The 22,698-nt window shown below is 36.3% G+C and overlaps 1 protein-coding gene across 11 annotated transcripts in view; it reads left to right on the top strand.

Moving 5' to 3' along the window:
• RAPGEF2 (Rap guanine nucleotide exchange factor 2) overlaps nucleotides 1-22,698 on the top strand; it is a 336,200-nt gene that overhangs the window by 195,097 nt on the left and 118,405 nt on the right. For 3 of the 11 annotated variants that reach the window (XM_072621391.1, XM_072621392.1, XM_072621393.1), the window contains exon 1: nucleotides 21,357-22,254. The exons of 7 other annotated variants lie outside the window; for them this stretch is intronic. In XM_072621391.1, the coding sequence (XP_072477492.1) occupies nucleotides 22,195-22,254 (60 nt within the window). In that variant the 5' untranslated portion in view covers nucleotides 21,357-22,194. Of the gene's footprint in view, nucleotides 1-21,181; nucleotides 21,325-21,356; nucleotides 22,255-22,698 lie in introns of those variants that run through there. One more of the 11 variants, XM_072621394.1, reaches the window with a different exon arrangement.

Below are 22,698 nucleotides of genomic sequence, written 5' to 3' on the forward strand. Positions count from 1 at the left end.
GCTGGGTTTTGTAGCTTTCCAAATGGTCTCTTAGATCTTAACTCAGGTACTGTTACTTTGTGCTTCAAAATGTGTTCCCCAATATGTCAAAATGAAGCTTTCTCCCCTCTGTTAGTCCCTCCTATCCCTCTCTTCCCCCTCACCTATTATTACCTCCACCATTGTCATTTCTAAGTGCTTCTGATCGCAGCTGGAGATAGATTTGATTAACATAATTCATACTAAGAAGTGAAGTACTGACTGCCTTAGTATTTCCCAGAGACAACAAGTGAATCAGTTAAATAGAAGTAATAGGTGGGTGGTTTTTGAATAGCAGGGAATAAAGTGAGTATTGCTTAATAGTATATATGTCCTTCCATGTGCAAGCATAGCAGGGAATAAAGTGAGTATTGCTTAATAGTATATATGTCCTTCCATGTGCAAGCAGTCCCCGTCCCCTACTATTTAGAAGAAAGTCATTTATTGAAACAGGGAGCTTGATTGCAAGTATTTGAAATGACATTTTTCTTCTTGTGGAAGGTCTAGTTGATTATATTTTTTTAGCTTATAGTTTAGAGAAAAAAGGTAATTTTATATATATGTATATATGTAAAATATATTCATATACATACACACACATACATACGCACACACATATTCCGTGTTTTCTTTGCCCTGTGCTCAAGGTGGTTATATTATATTTTCGGTGACACAATCTATTATTTTCATCTAAACCTGTGACTTCATTGGTGTAGGGAACTCATGACGAAATTTCTCAGCCAATCAATACCAATACCAATACTAACCAATCCCAATTCTAGTATGAATACCGACACCAATACCAATACTAACCCTAATACTAATCCCAATAATAATTCCATTAATTGCAATTCCAGTCCTAGAATTCACTTCTAGCGCTAATAATTTCAATTTAGCAGTGAGCTGCCTGGAACCCTGAAAGTTAACTGACTTGCCCTGAGTCACATTGCTTTCGTGTGTCAGAGGGTCTTGAAAATCCAGGTTTTTCTGTCTGTGAGACCAGCTCTCTATCCTGTAATTCAGGCTACTCCTCAAATACACATATACAGTTTTAATAAATAGCGGTACTATGCAGTAAGTATCAAATGAATAGTATATAAAAACGAGCAATTTAGATTTCAGAGTAGGGAGAGATCAAGTTCATTGTCATGTGTCAAACAACATGAAAATACGTAGCTTTCTTCAGGAAAGGAATTTTTGGTTTAGGACTTGAAGAATGGGTAGGGCTTGAATTAGGGGAAAAGGAAAGATGTGTGTGTGTATGTGTGTGTAGATATTCCAGATACATTGAACAGTTTATACTAGTAAAATCAGGTTTAGATTATAATCAAAATAGATTAAAATAAAAAAATGAAGAATAAGTTCATTAATGGTGTTGGTTTACTAGACTCTTATCCTTCTAGCTTGGACCCTTAGCAGGTCATATACCTTAATACTCTTAATAGGATTATAATTGGCTTAGTTGTCTTAAACATTCTCTACCCTTTCCCACCCCAGTTTCCTATACACTGTTGCAGATTAATCTTCTTAAAACAAATCTTTCATCATGGCACTTCACCTGTGGCACCCTTGCTGGCAACTCTTTACTTCAAGAATAAAATCGAAACATTTTAGGCTGACATTGAGTGTTCTTCAAAATCCCAGCTTTGCTATGTACTAACCATGTGAGGTCAGACAAACCCTTACTGAGTTATAGTTTACTGATATATGAAATGTGTATAATCACATAATACCAAACTCATAGGATTATTGTATCAAAGGCAATACTGTGCTTAAATTACAGAATAAATGTGTGCTGGTACTATCTCAACCCAACCTCCCTTTCCAGGATTGTCTACTATTATTCTGTTATTTGAGCTATCTGTTCTAGATAAATTGGTCTTCCTGTGTCTCTACCCATGCCTTGAATTTTCCCTTCTCACTTGATCCATAATGTTCCTTCAGCAGTAAATGCTCTCCACTCCTACCTATATGTCTTTCACAGACTTGATGAATTTTTTCCCACATTGATGTGATTTCCTTCAAATAATATAACTTATTCACAGATTTCCATCAACAAATAAATGGGAAAGACAAATAATATCTCTTGCTTTGTACCATATATTGTTATCTTGTACTGTTTTGTCCATGAAAACAGGGGCCATTTATGATGCTTCTAAAGAAGCATTAAATCATTAAAAGTGCTTAATACTAAGTAAGTACTAAGTACTCAGTACCAAGCCATAGTGTGGGCTCCATTTGAGGATGAAGAAAAATCCTAATCCTAATTGAATTAATTTAGTGTGAAGATCATGACATGAGAATGCAGACCTAATAGAAAATACTTTGGTAAATAGAAGGAAATCATCTGTATGTAGCTTGTTTATACAGTTATTTGTATGTTGTCATCTATCCCATTAGACTGTGAGCTCCTTGAGGGCAAGAACTGTGTTTTGACCTTTATTTATATCCCCAGTACAGGGTCTGGCACATAATAGTTGCTTAACAAATACTAATTGAATGATTGACATTTTGGTAAAAACACATATATACTTAAATATCAATTTTGGTCATGTGATACATTACAGCTTAGTATTCATTGTAGACACTTTAGTTTTACAGTATCTGTTTTTATTCATTTGGGAGACTGGTTTAATGGAAGGGTCAGTGAACTTGCATTTTACTTCTGACTTTTCTTCTAATTAGTGGTGTTATCTTGGGCAAGTCATGATACCCTCTGGAGCATCTTTAAATTTAACATTTGATATGTATGTATGTGTGAGTCAGTATGCATGTGTATTGGGGATACTGACTGATAAGAGCTGATTGGCAGAGATGTGGGTTGTTGTTTTTGTTTTCAAACTGAAGGCTTGGGAACATGTCAGAGGGCATTCATACAAATACCAGCACTGGTAGGAGCTGTTTCTTGCATTCCAAACAGAGTACTGAAGTATTGTATTTGGGATACACATTCTTTCAAAGAGCAGTGTTGTATCCTCCTCCCCATGGCGGTTTTCTTCATTCTCCTTTACCTAGACCATGTGTATTTCAAAACCTGGTTCCTTATAGGAAGGTCCTTTAACAATAGTTGGATATACAGTACTATAGCATGTGTGCTGCAATTTCTGGCAAAATACAGCTGGTTAAAACTGCTGCGGTCCGCTTAATCTCTTTGGTTTGGGCGGGGGTGGGGGGTGGGAGTGTCTCAGCTTTGCTGTTAAGGTATTTGTGCTGCTATGCTTTGTTAGACTATGGGAGATGACTTTAATTGAAATATAAATCAGAAGCGCATTTAAAACAATCCAAACCAAAAAAAAAAATTGGGGGAGGAAGGAGATTTTTCTCTCTCTCTATTAACAGCATGTAGCTAGCTGCAAATTCATGCAAGGCAGTGCAGAATGATATGCAGTGTGCTGTTTACCCAAGTTTCAGCTTCTGTTGGAGAAGGTCTATTTTTATGTATTACATCATCCCTGCTGCAGAACTCGGGTGTCCACTGGGATTTACTGTTCTTTCATTCCCCTTGGAAAGAAAGCTTGCATTGATGTCATTATTGGACCCATCTTTTGGTTGCACTTGGAAATTGAAAGTAATAAGGGTGTTGTATAGCAAGTCATGTAATATTTCAGGCAGTTTATTTGTCAGAAAGAGCACTGCCAGTTTTGGTCCTGCTTCTAATTTGTGAACACTGGTAGCTCTCTGTGCCAGTATATGTCTTTAAAATCTTTATTGAGCAATATTTGGCTCTTAGATTCAACAGTAGGGACCTTTTTTTTTTTTTAAATCTTCTTTGAATTCTGATCTAAATTTTATTATCTTTTTTAAAATGAGATTTAGCAGATTTCCATGCTAATAGAGATAAGTAAATCCTTTATTAAAGCAAAAAATGTGCTTATTTGAAGGGAATAGCAACCTATTTTCTTTAAAATTTAGATAACCCTTTTAAGATTCAGAATAAATTATAAATTGACAATTTCAAATTTCAAAATGATTTCTTGTTTTAATTTAAAGTTAAAGCTTGACTTGTTTAAATTTCTTTCTCTTAGCCAGATGGCATTCTGGATTTATAGAACAAAGTGTTGTATAATATTTTTTGCTGGGTATATGTGAATTATGTTAAAGGGAGAGTTATTTTAGTGTTCTTGTTCAAATGATCTGTATCTTTCCATAAAAGGCAATGCAAATGTATGTGTATATATTATGTTTTGAAAATCTATTAGTGAAATTATAGTTCACCTAAAAATGCTTAGTTCTCCTTTAAGAGGCAACCATCTCATTTGCTTAGCTGGAAGTATCATCCATTTCATAAGCAGGGTACCTAACCTCTTTTGTGATGACTGGGTTCATGCAGAATCTCATAAAGAAAAATGTCAAAATTTATGCAAAGTTGCTAGCCTGTTTCTTAATACTGAGCTGTCTCTCTGAAAGGTAACAATTAAATTGGTTGTAGAATTAGTAAAGAATGTGAGTTTTTTCCCTCACCTTTTCTGTTCTGAGTGCAAAGTTGTTACTGCTGCTAGGAGGATGGTGGCTGAAATGTAAGGAGAGATGGCTTAGCAGAGCTGGACTGAGGTCGGAAAGGGAGGGAGTACTTTATGGGTGCTGAATGGGACATACTGGGAGGAGCACTTATAGACTTGGGAAAATGGGGAAGGCTTTAAAGTGTGATAGATATGGGGGGAGGGGGAAAATGAGAGGGGGAGAGAGAGATGAATCTATTCAGGTTTGATTTTGGTAAAATAAAAGGTCACAACTGTGTTTGGTTGCTTCAGATCCCAAAAGGCACTTTAGAGTTAGAGAAGAAATTTCTCAAATGTATTTAAATTTTTATTTCGGAATTGTTGTCCTACCTTTTATCTTATTTATCATTATTTTATTTTATTTCTTTCCATCAGACATCATCTTATGAAATATTTTGAACCTACAATATAAGTGATGGCCTGAGTAGGTGGAGAATCCTGAGGATGTATTTTTTTAAAGGGTCCACTTGATCTTTATTAACTAACTGAGAACTCTTCTCTAGCCCCATTGGAATGCAAAGTCTACTTAAGCAGCACTGGAGCTGGTCCTTGCCAGTACCTCCATGCTGGGAGATCTTCCTGAAGCCCCTCTTGCTTGGACTATGCTTGTTCCTTACTCCCTTTGTCCTAATTTCCTCAGGAAGATCAGACCTGAGTAAGTGATAACTCTAGTCATTTTGAGGGATAGTGGAAATGGGTTTTGTTTATCAACTTAACCTTAAAGCATGTGAATATTCTTGTTCTGTGAATTCGGCCATGGGTAAATAGTACTTTTGATTCTTGGAGCGGGCCACCAAGCCATGCTGTTTCAGCAGCAGGATCTGTGTGAGCCCTGTCTGAGAGAATGGGAAGCCTGGTCAGTTTTTAGTCACAACTATTTCCTTATATATGGGACAGAAGATAGAAATGAACCAATCCATTTAGGTCAGCACCTTCTCCACAATGTGTATTCTTAGAAGGTAGGCTAGACCAGTGAGACATTAAGTGACTTGCCCAGGCCGCACAACCAGTATATATGAGATATAGCACTTGAACACCATATGGGCCTCTGCTGTGCTGGTTTCTCTTTTTTATCTAGTCCATAGTAAAAATGAATCTTTGAATCTTGCTTTAATACTGAAGCCAGAATAGTTCACTCTGAAGTCTATTTTCCAGTTACTTTCTTCACTTTCCCTTGTTTGACTTCATGCTTCCATTTTCCTCTCTTGCCTTTTTCTTTCTGTAGCTTTAATGACCTTGCTGGTGTTTGAGGGGGAAAGTCAAGGCATGTGTTTTGACAGAACCTAAGGAATAATTTCTTGATGGGTATATATTACTTAATAAATATTTGTGTAGCGTTTTTAGAAATTGAAAGTGAATGAAAGAAGCTGATAACATTTCTCAGACATTTTGCCGTCTATGTTGTTTAAGAATCATTCTACAGAACTTTTAAAACATTTAGGCATTCAGAAAATAATTTATTTAGAAGTTCTGTTGGATTTTTTTGTTTGTTTTTTGGAGGGGGGAAAGAGAACACTTGTAGTTTTATGTGTGTGTATATGTGTACAAATGTGTGTGCATGCCTGTGTGTATGTGAATATCCCTACATTTAAGTTCATTAACAGATATGTGGAAATTCCCTGAAGAGTAGCCACTTGTCTAACTTATGGTCTTTGAGATTTTAGGATCCGGTGCTAAGTGGGCAACTAGTCCATGATCACAAAGTATTTATCAGAGGCAAAGTCTTCCTGATTTCAAGACTGGCCTACTATCCACTCTGCCATCTACTTCTCTAGAAATCTTACTCCTGCTATTGAGATATTTTGGAGGCTATTGTGTTGAGAATTTAAGATGTTTTACTTGTTTTTTTAGTGTAATAAAAATTATTTGCCAGTTACTAAATCATAACTGGCTTCTGTTTGAGCAGATTTTCAAAAGGGGTGATTGGTGGTTTTGAATAAAAGCCAATAAATGCAATTGTGTTTCACCTACAGTGAGAAAATGAATGCCCTTATTGGCTTCAAAATGAAACTTGTTGGTGGTTAATAAGAATGGTTAGGATTATCTACTGATATTTGAAAGTCTATTAGGTACTTCTCACTAGTCTCCATATTTTTAGGGTAAAAAAACCTGATAATTACCCAAAATGATCTTGTAAAATTTGGAGAGAAAAAAGACACACAAAAATATGAAAATGAATGAATGAAACAGTAGCAATGATAATGCCTAATATTTATATTTTGCAGAACACTTTCTTAATACATCTGTTACAATAGTTGGTATTTATATGATACTTATGGTACTACTTTTTCATTTGAACTTTACACAACACTGTGAAATTGGTGCTATTATTTTCCCTATTTTTTAGATGAGGAAACTGGGATGGGGAGAGTTAAAGTGACTTGCTTGTAATCACATAGTAATCAGTGTCAGAGGTGGGTTTTACAGCTAGGTTGCTTTCTTTCTGATTCTGGAATTCTGTTCTTTGTATTATGTCTCATCAGTTTCACAAAATTGTCCCAAGAATGATAATGGGGCAAGCAAATATAAAAGGTTTTGCTTTTCCCTATTTTGAAAGTTAAAAAATGGAGGTTCATCTGGGTTGGGTGACTTACGTATGGACCTACAGTTTATAAATAACAGAGTGAGAACAAAAACTGAAACCTCATGCCTTGATGGACAATTACTGCACTAGCAAGAGTCTGAGACCTGAAGCCAGGAAATTTGGGTTTCAGATTGTTTCTGTTGCAGGAAGCTTTCTAGGTTATCAGATTGCTTTTTGGCCCATGGTTAAAGTCTCAGCTGTGTGTTACAGACAAGAAATAAAATATAAAGTCCTCTATTTGTACAGTATGGACAAGTGTGGAAGAACTTAGAAATGGAGAAAGCAATTCATTGTGCTTTGTTGTTATAAGGAAAGGTGTCACGGAAGAGGTGATGCTTGATCTAGACCCTTGAGGGTAGGGTAGAGACATTACAAAGGGAGGGATAAACATGAGCAATGACTTTGGAGGTAAGTAGGAGTGTTTCTGGTTATACCAGTGTAACAGGTGCTAATGGCTCTTGTTAGAAAGTTATGGGAAATCAGTGAGTATAATAAAGAAACTAGATTGTGATAATAGAAGATTTTGAAAGTAAATTAATAAAGTCAAGAAAGTTATCCAAGTTCTCATCAAACTCATCAAGCTCTCATCAAACATGTATTTTTGGCCACATGAGATCAAACAGAACTTGGGTAAACTGAAGTGACAGTGTCTAGGAGTCTTTATTACAACAGTCCACATTTATTCATTTTATAGGAAGAAAAGACAGGGAATCAGCTAAATTTATGGTGCATCAAATTCTGTTTGAAAAATTATAACTTAGTGAGAGTGTTTGCAACAAATAATCTGTTGCAGTTAAGACAATTTCAAAAATATCCCATAACCCTTAGGAATCACCTCCCCCTACTCTCTGCCTCCACTGCTGGAGCACAATTCAGTCATTCTGTGTTTGCTGTAAAAACCTAAGGAGAAGAAAGGATTTAGACTAGACATAAGAAAATTTTCCCTACTTGAAAAACTATTCAGTATCAGAATGGATGCTAGAGGCATTGAATTCTTGACAATGGGAATGCTATTTTTTAAAAAAATTCTCGATGTGGTGGGTTCAAATTTTATTCAAGATATGTATTGTCTGTGATTTGGGGCAAGTCATTCAGCTTCTGAGTCCCCATTTCTCCATTGGTAAAAGATTAACGGTATTTATGCTACCTGTTTCTCAGGGTCATAGGACCATTAATCTTGAGCTGAAAGGGACCTTAGAGAAAACTAAATCTTGCCAATCCTCTCATTTTACAGATAAAGGAAGTGAGACCTAGATAGGTCAGTCATGCAGGTGGCAAGTGGCAGAGTTGGGATTTAAACCCCAATCCTCTGATTTATCTAGCTCTCTTTCCCACTCCATCATCTTCATCCACAATGGAAAACAACTGCCAGTCTAAACTACAGCAGATCCAGAGGATGGGCGAGGTTCACTGCCTTCTCCACTGGCCTTTGGTAACCTTGTAAGAGAGTCAGGAGACTTTGTTCTCACTGTCCTCCAGAGACATACCAAGCTCTGGCTTGAATCCAGGGTAGTATTACATACTGTGAAATTGAGACTACTTGACTTTCACCCAAATTCCTGAGGACGTAAAGAGAAGGGCAAAACTCCAGAATAGGATGGCCCTTCCTTGGGAGGTGATGGAAATGTGAGTGAGGTGTTGTTCAGGTATCTCCATAGAACTTTTTCTTGAAATATTGAGGATTGAAGAAAGATAGCAGGGTTTTTTAAAAGAGACCAGAAGGAATATTGTCTTCTGCAAGAAGAAAGGTGAGAGGACAACTTATGTTGAGCAATAGTAATAATGGCTTGCATTCATGTAGCACATTAAGGTTTTGTTTGCAAAGCGCTTTACAGTATCACATTTGATCTTCACAACAACCTTGAGAGCTGGATGCTGTTATTTCCATTTTACAGATGAGAAAATTGAGGCAAAAAGAATGACTTGCTTAAGGTCACACAGCTAGCAAGTGTTTGAGACTCAATTTGAACCAAGGTCTTTCTGACTTGATGTCCAGTTCTTTATCCACTGTGCCACTGAGCTGCTTCAGATCTCAGTGTGCAGCATTTATTAAATTGATAATGTGTGCCAGGCAATTATGCTAAGTACTGTGGCACATCTCTGCAAGATACCTTAGTAGAAATAATATCACTCTATATTTATATAATTCTTTGTACTTTTGAAAGTGATTTCACATTTATAATTCCTTTATTTAAAGCAGTAATCTTGAGTGAGATTATCCCTATTTTTCAGATAAAAAAGCCCTGAGTCTCTCAGAGGTTAAGTATTTCCCAGAATTTACTTTTAGGAAGTCAGTCGTTGAACGTATGAGATCTAAAGAGATTATGAGACCTGTCTGTGGACACTTAGATAATTAGTGTCACAAGAACTAGTACTTGAATCCAGATCTCCTGATTCCCAGCATACCAGTACATACATTATTATGTCATGATGCATCTCTGTCACTGGTAATATACTTAGGATGGATTTTTCCAGTTTTTATACTGAATGGAGTGGGCATATTGAAATTATGATGGCAACTAGGTGGCTCAGTAGATAGAGTACTAGATCTTGAGTCAGGAAAATCAGAATTGAGATTTGACTGTAGACACTAATTGAGCAAGTCTCTTAATCTCAGTTTGCCTCAGTTTCTTCATCTGTAAAATGAGGATCATAATTGCACCTATCTCATATTTGTGAGATAATATTTGTGAAGCACTTAGTATACTGTTTGGTACAAAGTAAGTGCTTAATGAGTATTTCTTCTCTCTCTTCCTTTTCTTCCCCTCTTTCCTTTCCTCCTTCCAATGTGGCTTTGGAACATTAAATAGAACAGTAGACGTATTTTATTAAATGACTGATAGTGTAAAAAGTCTTTAACTGAAACTCTTGTGTTTGTAATCCTTGTAAAAGTGTAAGTATATTTCTGTCTGTCAACTTCTGGTGTAGTTGAGCTCTCCCTGTTTCTTAAGTGTAGGTGGGAGTGGAATAAATAATGTTCATAGTGAAGTATATCTTACCCAGTGCCTAACACGCAGTAGAGATTTTCATTGATTCTTTTTAAAAATTAAATTGAAGAGTAGATGATGCCTTGCTTGATCAATTTCTGTCATCTCTGTTAAAGCATGTGTTTCAAAGGCCACAGTTCAGCCATTTCAACAACACTCATAACCCCCAAAAAATCATAATTCGTGATTTGATAGATTCACCTTTGGGACAAGAATGGTAGCATATACATGTTTACTTGCAAATAAATAGCATGTAATAAAGCAGATTAATTAGCTGAACCATAAATGGAATGATCAAAAATTTATGGTAGTTAATATTATTTTTTTAAAAACAGGAAGTTCCAGTTAACCATTTAAAGCCCTACTCTGATGTCAGATTTTTATTTTGAGATGACCCTGGGTACCCCAAGGCAATGCCAGCAGAACACTAGCTATGGCAGATCTGCCAAACTTGAAGAGTTTGGAAATGGACTTGATGATGGGACTGTGTTTGTTCTCTAAGATTAGGCCCAGCAGAGAGGCTCATTACCAAATCTGAAATAGTCAACAAACATTAAGTATCTTCTGTATATCGGACCCTGTGCTAAGTGCTGGAGAGGAGAAGAGAGACAAAAAAAAAATGTAACAAAACAACTCCTTCTGTCAAGGAGCTCACAGTCTACAAAAAAAAACTTTGAACACACAAGATATAGACATTGGATTGGAGATAATCTCACAGAGAAGGCGCTAAGATTAGAAGCCTTTACCAAAGCCTCTAAGAGTGTTAAATTTTGTTGCTAAGTGCCGGGTATACCCCCCCCCCCCCCCAAATTTTACAGATCCTTGAAGTAGATGCATTTAACATAAATCAGAATTTATAATATTAGTCATAGTAAATAGAAGTAGAAAAATCCTATTAAAAATTATCTTTTCCATTACTTTTAAGGTGACTTGAAAAAATCTTTTATAAAGGAAATTGTGTGAAAGGGTGTGGTTCTCCTTGGAAGTTTTTTTTTTTTTATAAGTATCAAATATATCTTAGATCTTAAAAATAAATTCGGAAATCTGTGACATTGCACATATGATCATTTACAGATTTTGAAAGCTTGAAAAAGAAATTATCATTAAGGGGAGTTATGTCAGTGTGGTTCTGTAACTTTTTGTCATTTATGGGAAGTGTTAATTCTACAAATAATCAAATTGCTATTGTGTGTAAGATACACAGGCATAAAAAATGAAGAAATTCCACTTATTTAGAGGTAATACTTCTGAAAATCTTCCTAGTCCATAATACAGAGAAGAACTTGGAAGTAGGAGCAAAAGATTTCTGAGTAGGCAAAAGAGCAATAATACCCTGTGGCTGCCAGCCATCAGGACTTTAGAATGGGGAAGGATTTTCTAGGTATGACTGGTGACAGTTAAAAATGAGAGAGATGTGAAAACAAAAGCAACAAAAGAAACCACTAAGAAACTCAAAAGCAGCACCAAGAAAATAAAACCAGCCAAACAAAAACATAGCAGTTTTCATCTCTTAGTAGTCCCAATGCAGTCATTTTTATATCCTGCTGCAATAGCCAATACTCTTAAAGGTGACTACAAATTAATGAGAGAAGGTTGAATTAATTATTCATAGTTGAAGGAGAGTTTAGAAGCTTTTAACATAGCATGTGAACACATATCACTTGTGTTCTCGGAGTCTTTTCTATCGTTAATTTCCTTAAGCGTTCCTTCTTCTTGTGTTGTAGATTTATAAACCATTGCAATAGATCTCTGTGTTGCTCTCTAATTTTTCAATGGCTGTCTTAAGGGTGGTATCTGGATTTGGGCACAGTACTTACTCCAGATAGTATCTGACTTGAGTAATGTCCAGGCCAGCTGTGTTCACTTCTCTCCTCTCTCTGTTCCTAGTTTTCAAGATTTTTCCACTTCTGCCTGAGTAATCTTCTCAACATGGGGATGTGCTCTTATCACCCTTTCTTCATTGGTGAATTCCTACTGGAAATTTCTATTTAAGGAAATACTCAGAACAGGCGTGACTGTCCAGATTTTCCACCTCTCTCCCTTTGGTCCTATCCTCCAGTTGGTTAGTTCCTCCTCAGATTTGCCAATTAAAGAAATATCTAGGCCTGTCATGCTTACATCTTACTGACTGCCCATATTTTTTTTCCCACCATTTCTGCCCCAGCATCCTTTTCCGCCCCACACTCCCTTTGGTTCCCTGTTACCTTCTCTCCTTATAATCTAAGCTCCTCACTGGCAGTGGGGAGGGACTGGCTGTTTTTTTTTGCTTGTATTTGTATTTCCAGCACTTAGCATAGGGTCTGGCATATTATATTAAGTGCTTAATAAACTAACTGGAAACATTAACCAAACCTGACAGGTTATATATAATGTTCTACACCTCTAGTCTCTTACTTCTGCAAGGAAGGAAGGGTGGTACATTTCCTTATTATTTCTACACAGTCTATCTTGGTGATTATAATTATAGAGCATTAAGAATTTTTTAAAATGTTTTTATTGTTGTTTTTCCTTTCCATTTACTTTGTTGAAATCATTGTGTATATTGTTTTTCTGGTTCCTTCTTTATTGTTCTTTCTATACTCCTTTATTTTTCATAGTCATTGTTTCATATGATACTCTAATACAATATTATATTCATCTCTCAATGAAAAAAACTGCTATTCAATATTTTGTTGTATAGAGGGTATTTCTTTCTAGCTTAGAGCTACTTAAGATTTATTAGCAGCAGAGGAATCTCTGAGTCAAAAGATATGGATGTTTAATCTAGATGTTTTCCAAAATTTATTTCAAGTATAAATCCTATGATTCTGTGACTTCCAGTCTGGCATCTTTCCCATTCTGCATGACGTCTGAATCATTTCCCTGTGATCCCATATGCAAGTTCTTTCAGGACCTTGAGATATAGTTGATTTTGCCATGGAGACTTGAACTTATTGACAGTGATTGTGTATTTCCTTACTATCTGCTTATGATCTTGAACTTCACTCTCCTGTTAAGAATATCTGTTCTATTCCTTCCAGTTCTGGAGATCGTTCTCCTTGACAGAAAAACCACAAATGAAAGAGAAGTCGAGAGTTCTATTATTTACTATTTCCCAATGAATGGGTCTGTGCAGCATACTTCATTTGGAGAAAGAAAAAGAAAAATAGGATACATTTTAGTAAGATTTTAAGTGAACTGTTTAAGGGTGGGGAGGAGAAATTTTGTCATGAAAATATGTAAGCTTCGACTATCTTATTTACAACTTTGTGAAGTACTTATTTGGAATAGATAATTAAAATTTTGTTTTATATGTTCCCAGCCTTTTGAAAAGGTACCTAATTTAACTGGGGAGACAAGATATGTGTCCAAAATGTTGAGTAACTACATATGAAATAAATAAGAATACAATATAACACAAGAATTGTCAATAGACTGTACATACTTAAAGTATCAACAGAGTAGTGAAGATAGTAAGTGCTTTTGGAAGTTGAGGTATAATAGTAGAAAGCCAGGTAGTGAGGTCATTGCCTCTAGAGGAAGAAGTGCAGTAATCTGTATTTCGTCATCAGCATTGAGTGCTTACTCTGTCATTTTGAGCATGGCAGGATTTAGCTTGACCACTTCCTAGGCTAAATGCTAGGAAATGGAATGTGGCTTTTGTAAATCCTGCTGCATGAGGATGTAAGATGCCTGTTTTATAAGTAAATTCTTCTTAGTTAAAAAAAAAATCCATATACTAGGGTTGTTGTCATTGACCTGTCCTGTGTCCTGTGTAATGATTTTGTATAGACACAGATTATATGTAGGTAGACAATCCTAAAATTTCATGATGGTGGGTAAAAATAATTGTTTTGGTTCAGATGGTGTATTTATACTTTGCCAGGTGTAGCTTTCATTCTGTCTCCTCTACTTGTGCTTTTTTAGTATATTTACTTTTACATATATATGTTTATATATGTATATAATTTGTAATTTGGTGGTTGGGATAGTACTCTATATATATGGTAGATGCTCAATGAAAATAAAATTATTGAATTAAATTGGGTATGGTATTATGTTAATATTACTTTTAATGTAGAGGACAGATTTTAATGTTATACTTTGTTTCTACAGCCTCCTTAAAAGATTCAAAAATAACAAGAATCTATTCTGGTAGATTTATGTTGAACTTAAGCAAATCGTTTTCCCTTTTTGTCTTTTTGGAGTTACAGGTTGCAGTTTTGGGGTCTTTTTTGCTTTTTGGGTATGTGCTCCCACCTTAGCGATTCCTTAACTCTTTGGAAAGAGACAAGACATGAGCTGAGGAGGCACTCCTTCTGTTTCCTGGCTGAGCTGTTGGAGAGTAGCCTTTTCCTCACCTTGACTTGGCCCTCCTGTGAGAAGCCAGTAACTAAGGTGATAGTCACCACTGGCCCAGTACTTAGAAAGTTAGAACTTTCCACAAATTGTTTTGGTGCTTATGGTGATATATTAAAGGGAATTCTGCTTTGAATGGATTTATTAAGTTAGACATGATTGTTTAATAGTGCTCCAGCAGGCTTCCTGCCACCGCTCCCTCCAAAGGAGGTTGTGATCACCAAGATTTCTGTGGTGCTTTATTATTTACTAAATTCTTTATTTACATACATTATCTCTTTGGATCCTCACAACAACCCTGTGAGAAAAGAATCCAGATTTAATTACCTGCATTCTACACATTATGGACCTGAAGCTCAGAGAGGGAAAAAAGATTTGTGCAAACTCACTTGAACTTTGCACTTTTGGCTTTGAATCTGGGCTCTCTTCCGCTATACCACAACTCCCTTGTCAAAGTTTATTTAAAAAAAAAAAAGAAAGAAAACAAAATATATAGACATGGACCAATATATCAAGGAACTTAAATATATAAATGCAATGAAAATATTGCTTAATTGTCTTTATGTTCATTTTGGCAAGTTCTGTATCGAGAAAAGATCTAGTGAAGAGAAAATTAGAAGAGAGAAAAAAGCAGGAATTAGTGTTTGTAGCATTCAGAAGTGTGTCTCATATAAAAAAGTAAATGTCATTATCATTGTGTGAAATTCATTCATTATGTGCTTTAGAGTAGATGAGAGGAGGGATATTGGTGGCCCTAACTTTAGAGTATCTCTCCACGTCTGGCTTTGGGGTACATTTCTCAGGACACTGTCTGATGCTACAGGTTGAGATGCCTTACCTAGAGCCATTCTTATGCCATCATACCCAATGTTGATGTCCGCAGTCTCCTTCTTATTTTTGGTTAGTTGTCTTTCAGTCTTGTCCAACTCTTTGTGAGCCTATTTGAGGTTTGCTTGGCAAAGATACTGAAGTGGTTTGCTATTTCCTTCTCCAGCAGATTTTACAAATGAGAAAAAACAGGGTTAAGTGACTTGCCCAGGATCACATTGTCTGAGGCCAGATTTGAACTCAGAAGATGAATCTTCCTGACTCCAGGCACAACTCTCTATCCATTGAACCACCTATGTGCCCCTTTCCCATCTTATTTACAGGTGTCTACAGTCTCATTTATTATTCTGTATAAATATACCTATTTTCCTCTTTTTAAAGATATGATAACTAATATTTGCAGGTGATAGAAGCATAGAATTTTAGACCTAAAAGAGTAGTTAAGGTAAGAGAGCATTAATCTACTATGTTGATGCAAGCAGAGGTGCTTACGTGTTTTGTGTCATGGACCCCTTTGGCAGTATATTATTTTTAAAAGGCAGTTGGGTTTAAGGGACTTGCCCAGGTTTGCACAGATAGTAAGTTTCAAGTGTCTGAGGCCAGATTTGCACTCAGGTCCTTCTGACTCCAGGGCTGGTGCTCTATCCGCTGTGCCATCTAGCTTTGGCAATATGCTGATACTCCAGGATCCTTTTACAAAATAATGTTTTTAAAAGAAGAAAAAAATAAGTATTTTATTTTGATGATGATGATGAAGCCAGTTACATTGAAATACAATATGTAGACAGAGACTAAGATCATCTATTATCCAGTGGTGGGTCTAATAGCTACAGTAATTTTGAAGTAATGATGATTGTAAGCAATAGCTTGACAAATTTATAGCAGTGCTAATATATTAAACTATCTGTTTTATTTTGGTCAGAATATCAAGTATTGGTAATACTGTGGTGGTTTGTTGACTATATAATGTAAAAAAATCAAAATTTCGGTTAGATTCTAGAGCATGTAAAGATGGAATTTTTTTCATGCAGCTTTATGAACTTTAAATTGTAAGCTCTGTAAGGTCAAGGACTATCTGTTGCCTGTTTTTATATCCCTAGTGCCTGTCACATAGTAAATGGTTAGTGAATATTTATTTAGGTCAGCTAGGTGTAGCACAGGCCTGGATTCTGGAAGATTTAGCTTCCTAAAATCAAATCTGGCCTCAGATACTTAATGAGTGTTTGACCCTGGGCGGGTCACTTAACCCTGTTTGCTTAGGTTTCTTCATCTGTAAAATGAGCTGGAGAAGGAAGTCCACTCCAGTATCTTTGCCAAGGCTCACAAAGAGTCTGACACAACTGAACAACAACAAATAAAAAATATTTATTGACTGACAAGACTCTTTGAAATCTATGCCCAGAACATGGACCCTATGTTAAGATCTCCAGGGATAGAGACTAGAACTGCAATTCCTCAACGTATTGATAGTCGATAACTCTGCAGTTCAGGAAATGCTCTCTGCCAATGCAGGTGGGCAACTTTTTGGCAACTTAGTGTCTTAATGAATTACCTAGACTGCTGAGATGATGGGTGACTTGCCCAGAGTTATACAGTCACGTATTTCAGAGACAGGAATTAAATCTAGGTTTTTCTGGTTCTGAGGACAGTTCTCTTTTCCTTGGCCTCTTGTTATTTGCTATTACATCAGCCTTTTACAATCCAGATTTTGAGCCTCAGAGAAATTCAGTAACTTTTCTAAGCTCACACAGCAAATTCATGGTAACATTTGGCTAGAACCCAGCTTGTCTGACCTTATCCAGTCACTGATTTTCTGAGACAGGCAGAGGATCTCTGTCGTAGATGAAATGAGAGTATGAGGAGTATGCTATGGAGTCTTCCAGTTCTTATTTTGTTTTTAGGGTCCCCTTGTTTGTGATACTTGTTATCTCTAGTTGCTGGTATTAAGGCTTTTCAGCCTAAGTTTGTTTTGTTTTTCCTTTTTCTCCCTCTCCAAATCAGAGATTAAAGCTATTTAGAGAGGTAAGCCATACACCTACTTATTCTATTATCTTAGTACACTGGTGTCAAACTCAAATAGAAATAATCCTTGCAGTTCTCTTGTTGACTTAGAAAACCACAAATTGCCATTAATTTTTGTTGTATTGTATTTTGAGTAATTTTGATAAATATTTCCCAATTATATTTTAATCTGGTTCACTACACTAGTACAAGTTTGACACCTTTGTTTAGAAGACGGTGGCTTATTGGGTGCTGATTGCTACTGAGCTCAGGCTAAAACAAACAGTAATATTTTTAAGGCACTATGGGGAGACAACTGGGACCAGTCTAGAGAACCAATATGATGCCATAGAAAACATGATTGTCTTGAAATTGAGAGATCTGAATGTTGTTCCATACACTGGTCACTATGAGCAAATCATCTAAACTTTGAATCTTGATTTTCTCATGTCAAATGGGAACAAAACTACAGGCACTTTCCTACCTATGGTGCTGTCATGAATAAAGAACTTTGTTTTTTTAAACCTCATGGCACTAAATAAATGTTGTTGTTCTGTTGTTACTGTTATGGCCAGGTTAAGAGATAAAGAAGATAGTCTAGACTTCATTAAAATAGAGGGTTAATTTTTCCAAAGTATGAAGAGTACTTACTACAGATAGGACATAACTTTTTGAAAGAAGTCTAGCCCTCAGGCTGGTTTGGCTTCATACAGAGAAGTGAGAAACTTTGAACTTACCTCATCCAGTTTGTGGGTTGTATGTCCTACACTAACTGAACATTAATCGTAGTTCTATGTTCTAGTTTAGAAATAGCCTCGTGTTCTAATTTTTGGAAAGTTGAATGAAATCTGACTGTGTATACTAGTTACCAGACTGCTTACTAGTTGTCCCATTAAACTAGGGAAAAATAAAGGAAACCAATTTACAGGGAGTATTGGAAGGAACTAGTATCACAAAGCCAGGGTTCTATTTTGGACTAAGAAGCATCATGGTATGGTGAGTAGAGAGCTGATCTTAGATTCACAAAGACTGGGGTTCAAGCCCCTCTGATCCTGGCTGTGTGACTCACTGGACAATTCAATTAACAGCTCAGTGCCCTGGGCAACTGGCTGACAAAGTACAAACCTACTATCGTAGAGAAAGTTTTCTCAGCTGGCTCCAGTCCCTATCCCTATTTTGCATAATGACACCTTTTATTTTATACTGTGAGGAAGTGTGACTTAGTAGATAGGGCCTGGAGCATCTGGATTCTAGTTGTATCTTTGACACACAATTGTTGTATGACCTTGGACAAGCCATTTAACCTTTTAGTTCTCTAGAAGTAATTTTCTAATACAAGGGTTAGTCTTAACCTTTTTGTGTTTTGGACTCCTTTGGAAATCTATTAAAGCCTATGGACCCATTCTCAGAATAATATTTTATATATGTAAAAATAAAATTCATAGTAAGGAAGCAAATCATGTTGAAATACAACTATGTATACATGTATGTGTGTGTGTGTGTGTGTGTGTATTTTTTTTTTTTTGAGTTAATAGACTCTAGGTTAGGAACCCTTCTCTAAAACAAGAAGTCACAGAGAAGGTACTTATCTTTTTAACTATCAGGGATATTCTAACTAAAGAAACCACAGGCCCAGTCTCTGTCCCCTATGTTCTTATGCAATTTGCTTTTCTTCTGTATACATTATTTTCTTCATGAAAGGTGGATATAATAGTTCCTTGCTTCCCTGGGGATTTTGAGGAGGCTTAATTAAATGTTTGTGAAACATTTTGAGATCTATGGATGAATCACTATATGAGTGCTAAATATGATTAATAATTACTGAGGAGAGTAAGCCATTTCTTTAAATTTCGTAGTAATTAAAACTGCTAGCTTTAAGTGGAGAACTAACATTATGAGGGCAAAGGGTGTAACAGGATTATTATATAGCTGGGAAAATCACTAAAAGAAAGTGTTGGATTCTTAGATATTTGGAATAAATTGTACAGTATCTTGACTGAATTATATTGTTAACAGTTTGGTTTTTGTTGTTGCTGTTAGTATTCTTGTCAAAATTTCCCAGGATGTAAATTGTCTAAATTTAGAGATGTATGGGAGAAGATACATTTTTGCCCACATCAAGGGGATTCTATGTAATGAAAATATCTTGGTTTCCCTTGTGTCAAAAGTTAACATCTCTTTCTTAAAATATTAACAATTGCTTTTTTAGGTGATTGTGCATTATTTACTATTGTGACTCAGTTTATTTGGGTATTATTTTGTGGATTATTGCTGGCAAACTGCGGTCTTTACTCAGTCACTAGCATAAAGCCAAGGTGTAGGAGGATTGGTGCTAGTGGATGGATAGATTTTGAAATTGTGTCACCTGTCAGGATTTGAACTGTTAGGCTCTCCTGATTTGTCAGATTGTATTTTATGAGAAGGGGCAGATCATCAGCCTAAGTTACGTATCAGGAACTAGTTTATACCCAGGTCTGGGGACAGTATATATCAGGTTAACTAAAACTGAATTGGGACTTAGAAATGAAATATCAGGTTTGGATCAGGAAAACTTGACTGGACAAGGTAGCAAAAATTGAATTCAATTTTACTAGTTTGATTTGCTCTGTGCCTTCTTGCCACAAGCCTGGAAACTCTTTGAGGGACTTTGATACATACTTATTTATACTCTGTGGTATCAATCACAGTGTTAAAAAAAGATAATAGTAGAAATAAACTACTTGGCTTTTTAAGGGAATTCTGATTAGTCACAGTGTTTGTAAGTCAGGTAAAGACAAAAAATTAAATTTGAGTTCATAGGATCATAGGTTCTTACCCTTGGAGATCATCTGGTCCAGTCCCTTCTTTTATAGATACAGAAACTGAGTGTCCCAGAAATTAAATGACTGATCCAAGGTCACACATACAGTAAATGAAAAAACTGAAATTAGGACTTGGCTTCATAATGCCACAGAAATTTTTCCTAGGGAATTGTAAAGTCAAGAGACTAGGTAAAACCTGGTCATGTAAAAACTAGTTAAAAGCTTTTTGGATTATCCTTTATTTTTTTTTAAGCTTATCTTGTTTTCCCTCCATAGGGCAAATAATCAGAATCTGAGATAAAATAAAAAATTTCAAAGGTTTTTTGTTTTTTTTTTTTTTTTGCCTTAAGTGCATTATATTCTATATTTATCTGGGTGGGATTTATGATAGACCAGCAATAAAGTGCTGATTTTATTTCATTAACTGTATATTATGTAGAAATCATGCAGGTTAAAAAAAAGTGAAGTGGTATATGTTTTATCTTGTTCTCACTAATGTGTATTGAATTTTATATTAATTGATGATTGTGAAAATGAGTTTCACTCCCCCTTCTCCCCCTCCTCTTTTGCTTTTTTGAGGAGGCGCATGTCTCCCAAAACCATGCAAAGCTTGTCAAATGTGAATTTTCTAAATACCTAGTTGATACTTGTTTTCTGTGATACAGTGAGATATTTGGAGGGTAGGGAGGGGAGAGATGTTGTCAGATCCATTTCTTTATCTTTCACCTTGGTGAGAGAAAATCATATTTTAGTTCAAAGCTGTTCAAGTAAGTCCCTGCTCCTTATTCCCACCCTATCTCCAGTGATATTATTTGGAGTCAGCAATCAATGGATTCCATCCCTCTGGGACTTGCTTAACCTCCAGAAGCTGATATAATTCAGGCAAGAGCTTGTTACTTTATCTAAATTGTCCATCTCTACCTTAATGAGTGAAATGGTTAAGTGTGCATGTTGGGTGGGTGGGTGGGGGGCGGTGGCTGGGTGGGCGAGCCTCAAGGAATGTCTACCATTTGAGCTGAATATTTCAGGGTATATAGGGAGAGGGAGGGTGAGAGAGAAATCCACTTACATCACTAGAACTGCATTGAGTGTGAGCCTGTGCAGGTTAAGAGAGAGACTACAGTGTCTTGCTTTCTGCAGGAAGCAGCAATGCCGTTTGTTTCCTAAGAGGAATTTTTTTATTTAGAAAAGGAAGCTTTCTCTCTACCCAGGAAATGGCTTTCCTTGTGCGTTGCTATGCCAACTGCCTGCAGCCATGGTCCTCCAAAGTAAGCACAATAATGTAATTATATCGGTGTATTGCATCCAGACTCATGATTCTCGAGATTTTGTGTGTGCATGTGTCGTGTTTCTGTTAGTGACTCTCTTGGTAGTAGACGTGCTTGCATTGAGAGTGAGGGACAGCCATCATTAAATTAAATGTCCATCAATGTCATACTGCTAAGATTAATTGTGCAAACTTGGTTAGTTGAGTGGAACAGAGATCACTGGTCACCACTGTCAGCATCATTAGCAGCCAGGGAGGAGGTCGGTCCCTGTTCACACGCTCTGCCCTGATTTCTCTCTCTCTCTCTCTCTCTCTCTCTCTCTCTCTCTCTCTCTCTCTCTCTTCCACCTCCTTTCCCTCTTCTTCTTGGTTGGAGGGGGTCGGTGTGTGATTGCAAATGAAACAAGAGTATTAACAATGCTTGACTGAATGCTAGAGGCTGGTTCCTACACCATCCTGACTAATATAATACTGTATTAAGCCTTTTTAAAGAGGGAGACTGTGTGCAGTCAGCCATTTTAGCTTTTTTTTCCTTCCTTTTCTTTTTCCTCTTCTTTCTCAGTCTCAAAAATGGTCTTGTTTTCGTGGAAGATTGTTAGATATGTCAGGTTTCACCAGGCTTGTGACAACCTAAGATGCTTAGAGTTTCAGGGTTATAAAAATGGAGACGAACACCATGGTTTGGATGGCTTTTCGGTACTACAAGTGTGAGGATTTTTTTAAGCTCACCAATAGTGACACTTTATACTGCAGCTTGGTTTCCCTCTCCTATTTTTTTTCCTTTTTAATTTAATGCTGTAGAGGATGACTTGCCATCCATGAGAGATTGGTACATGATGTGTAAATTCAGTTCAGCATATGTTTCTTCATTATGAAACCACTAGCAGTCCCAGCTAACCATGGAGTTATGGGCCAGCAGGAGAAACATTCAGTAAGTATTGCAAAATGCTGCTTGTGCTATCGGTAGGATTTCATAGTAAACTGCTTTTAAATGGAAGTTGTTGCTCCTTCTCTTCTGGGGAAAGAATTTTGGAGGGCTTAATGGTGCTTTAGTGGGAAGGGGAAGTTGGTCTGACTTGTTTGTCCAGTTTTTTCTTTATTATGATTATTAAGTTTTTATGCTTATTTTAATTAAGACCTTTATTTAAAAAATTTTTATTGGAAAGCATAGGATAATTATTCTAATCACAAATGAGGAAGATGACAGTTGATTTAACTTGAAGGATTACAGTTTTAAAAAATGTTTTAGAGTCTATAACTAAGAGTGACATGCCATGAGATGTGTTGCTGAGAATAGGCTTTCATGGTGTGGATGTAACTTAGAGTGAAGGAACTTTGGCTATTAATTTGGCAATATATATGTATATATATATTA

Source organism: Notamacropus eugenii, chromosome 6, assembly GCF_028372415.1.
Source record: "Notamacropus eugenii isolate mMacEug1 chromosome 6, mMacEug1.pri_v2, whole genome shotgun sequence".
NCBI classification, from domain to species: Eukaryota; Metazoa; Chordata; class Mammalia; order Diprotodontia; family Macropodidae; genus Notamacropus; species Notamacropus eugenii.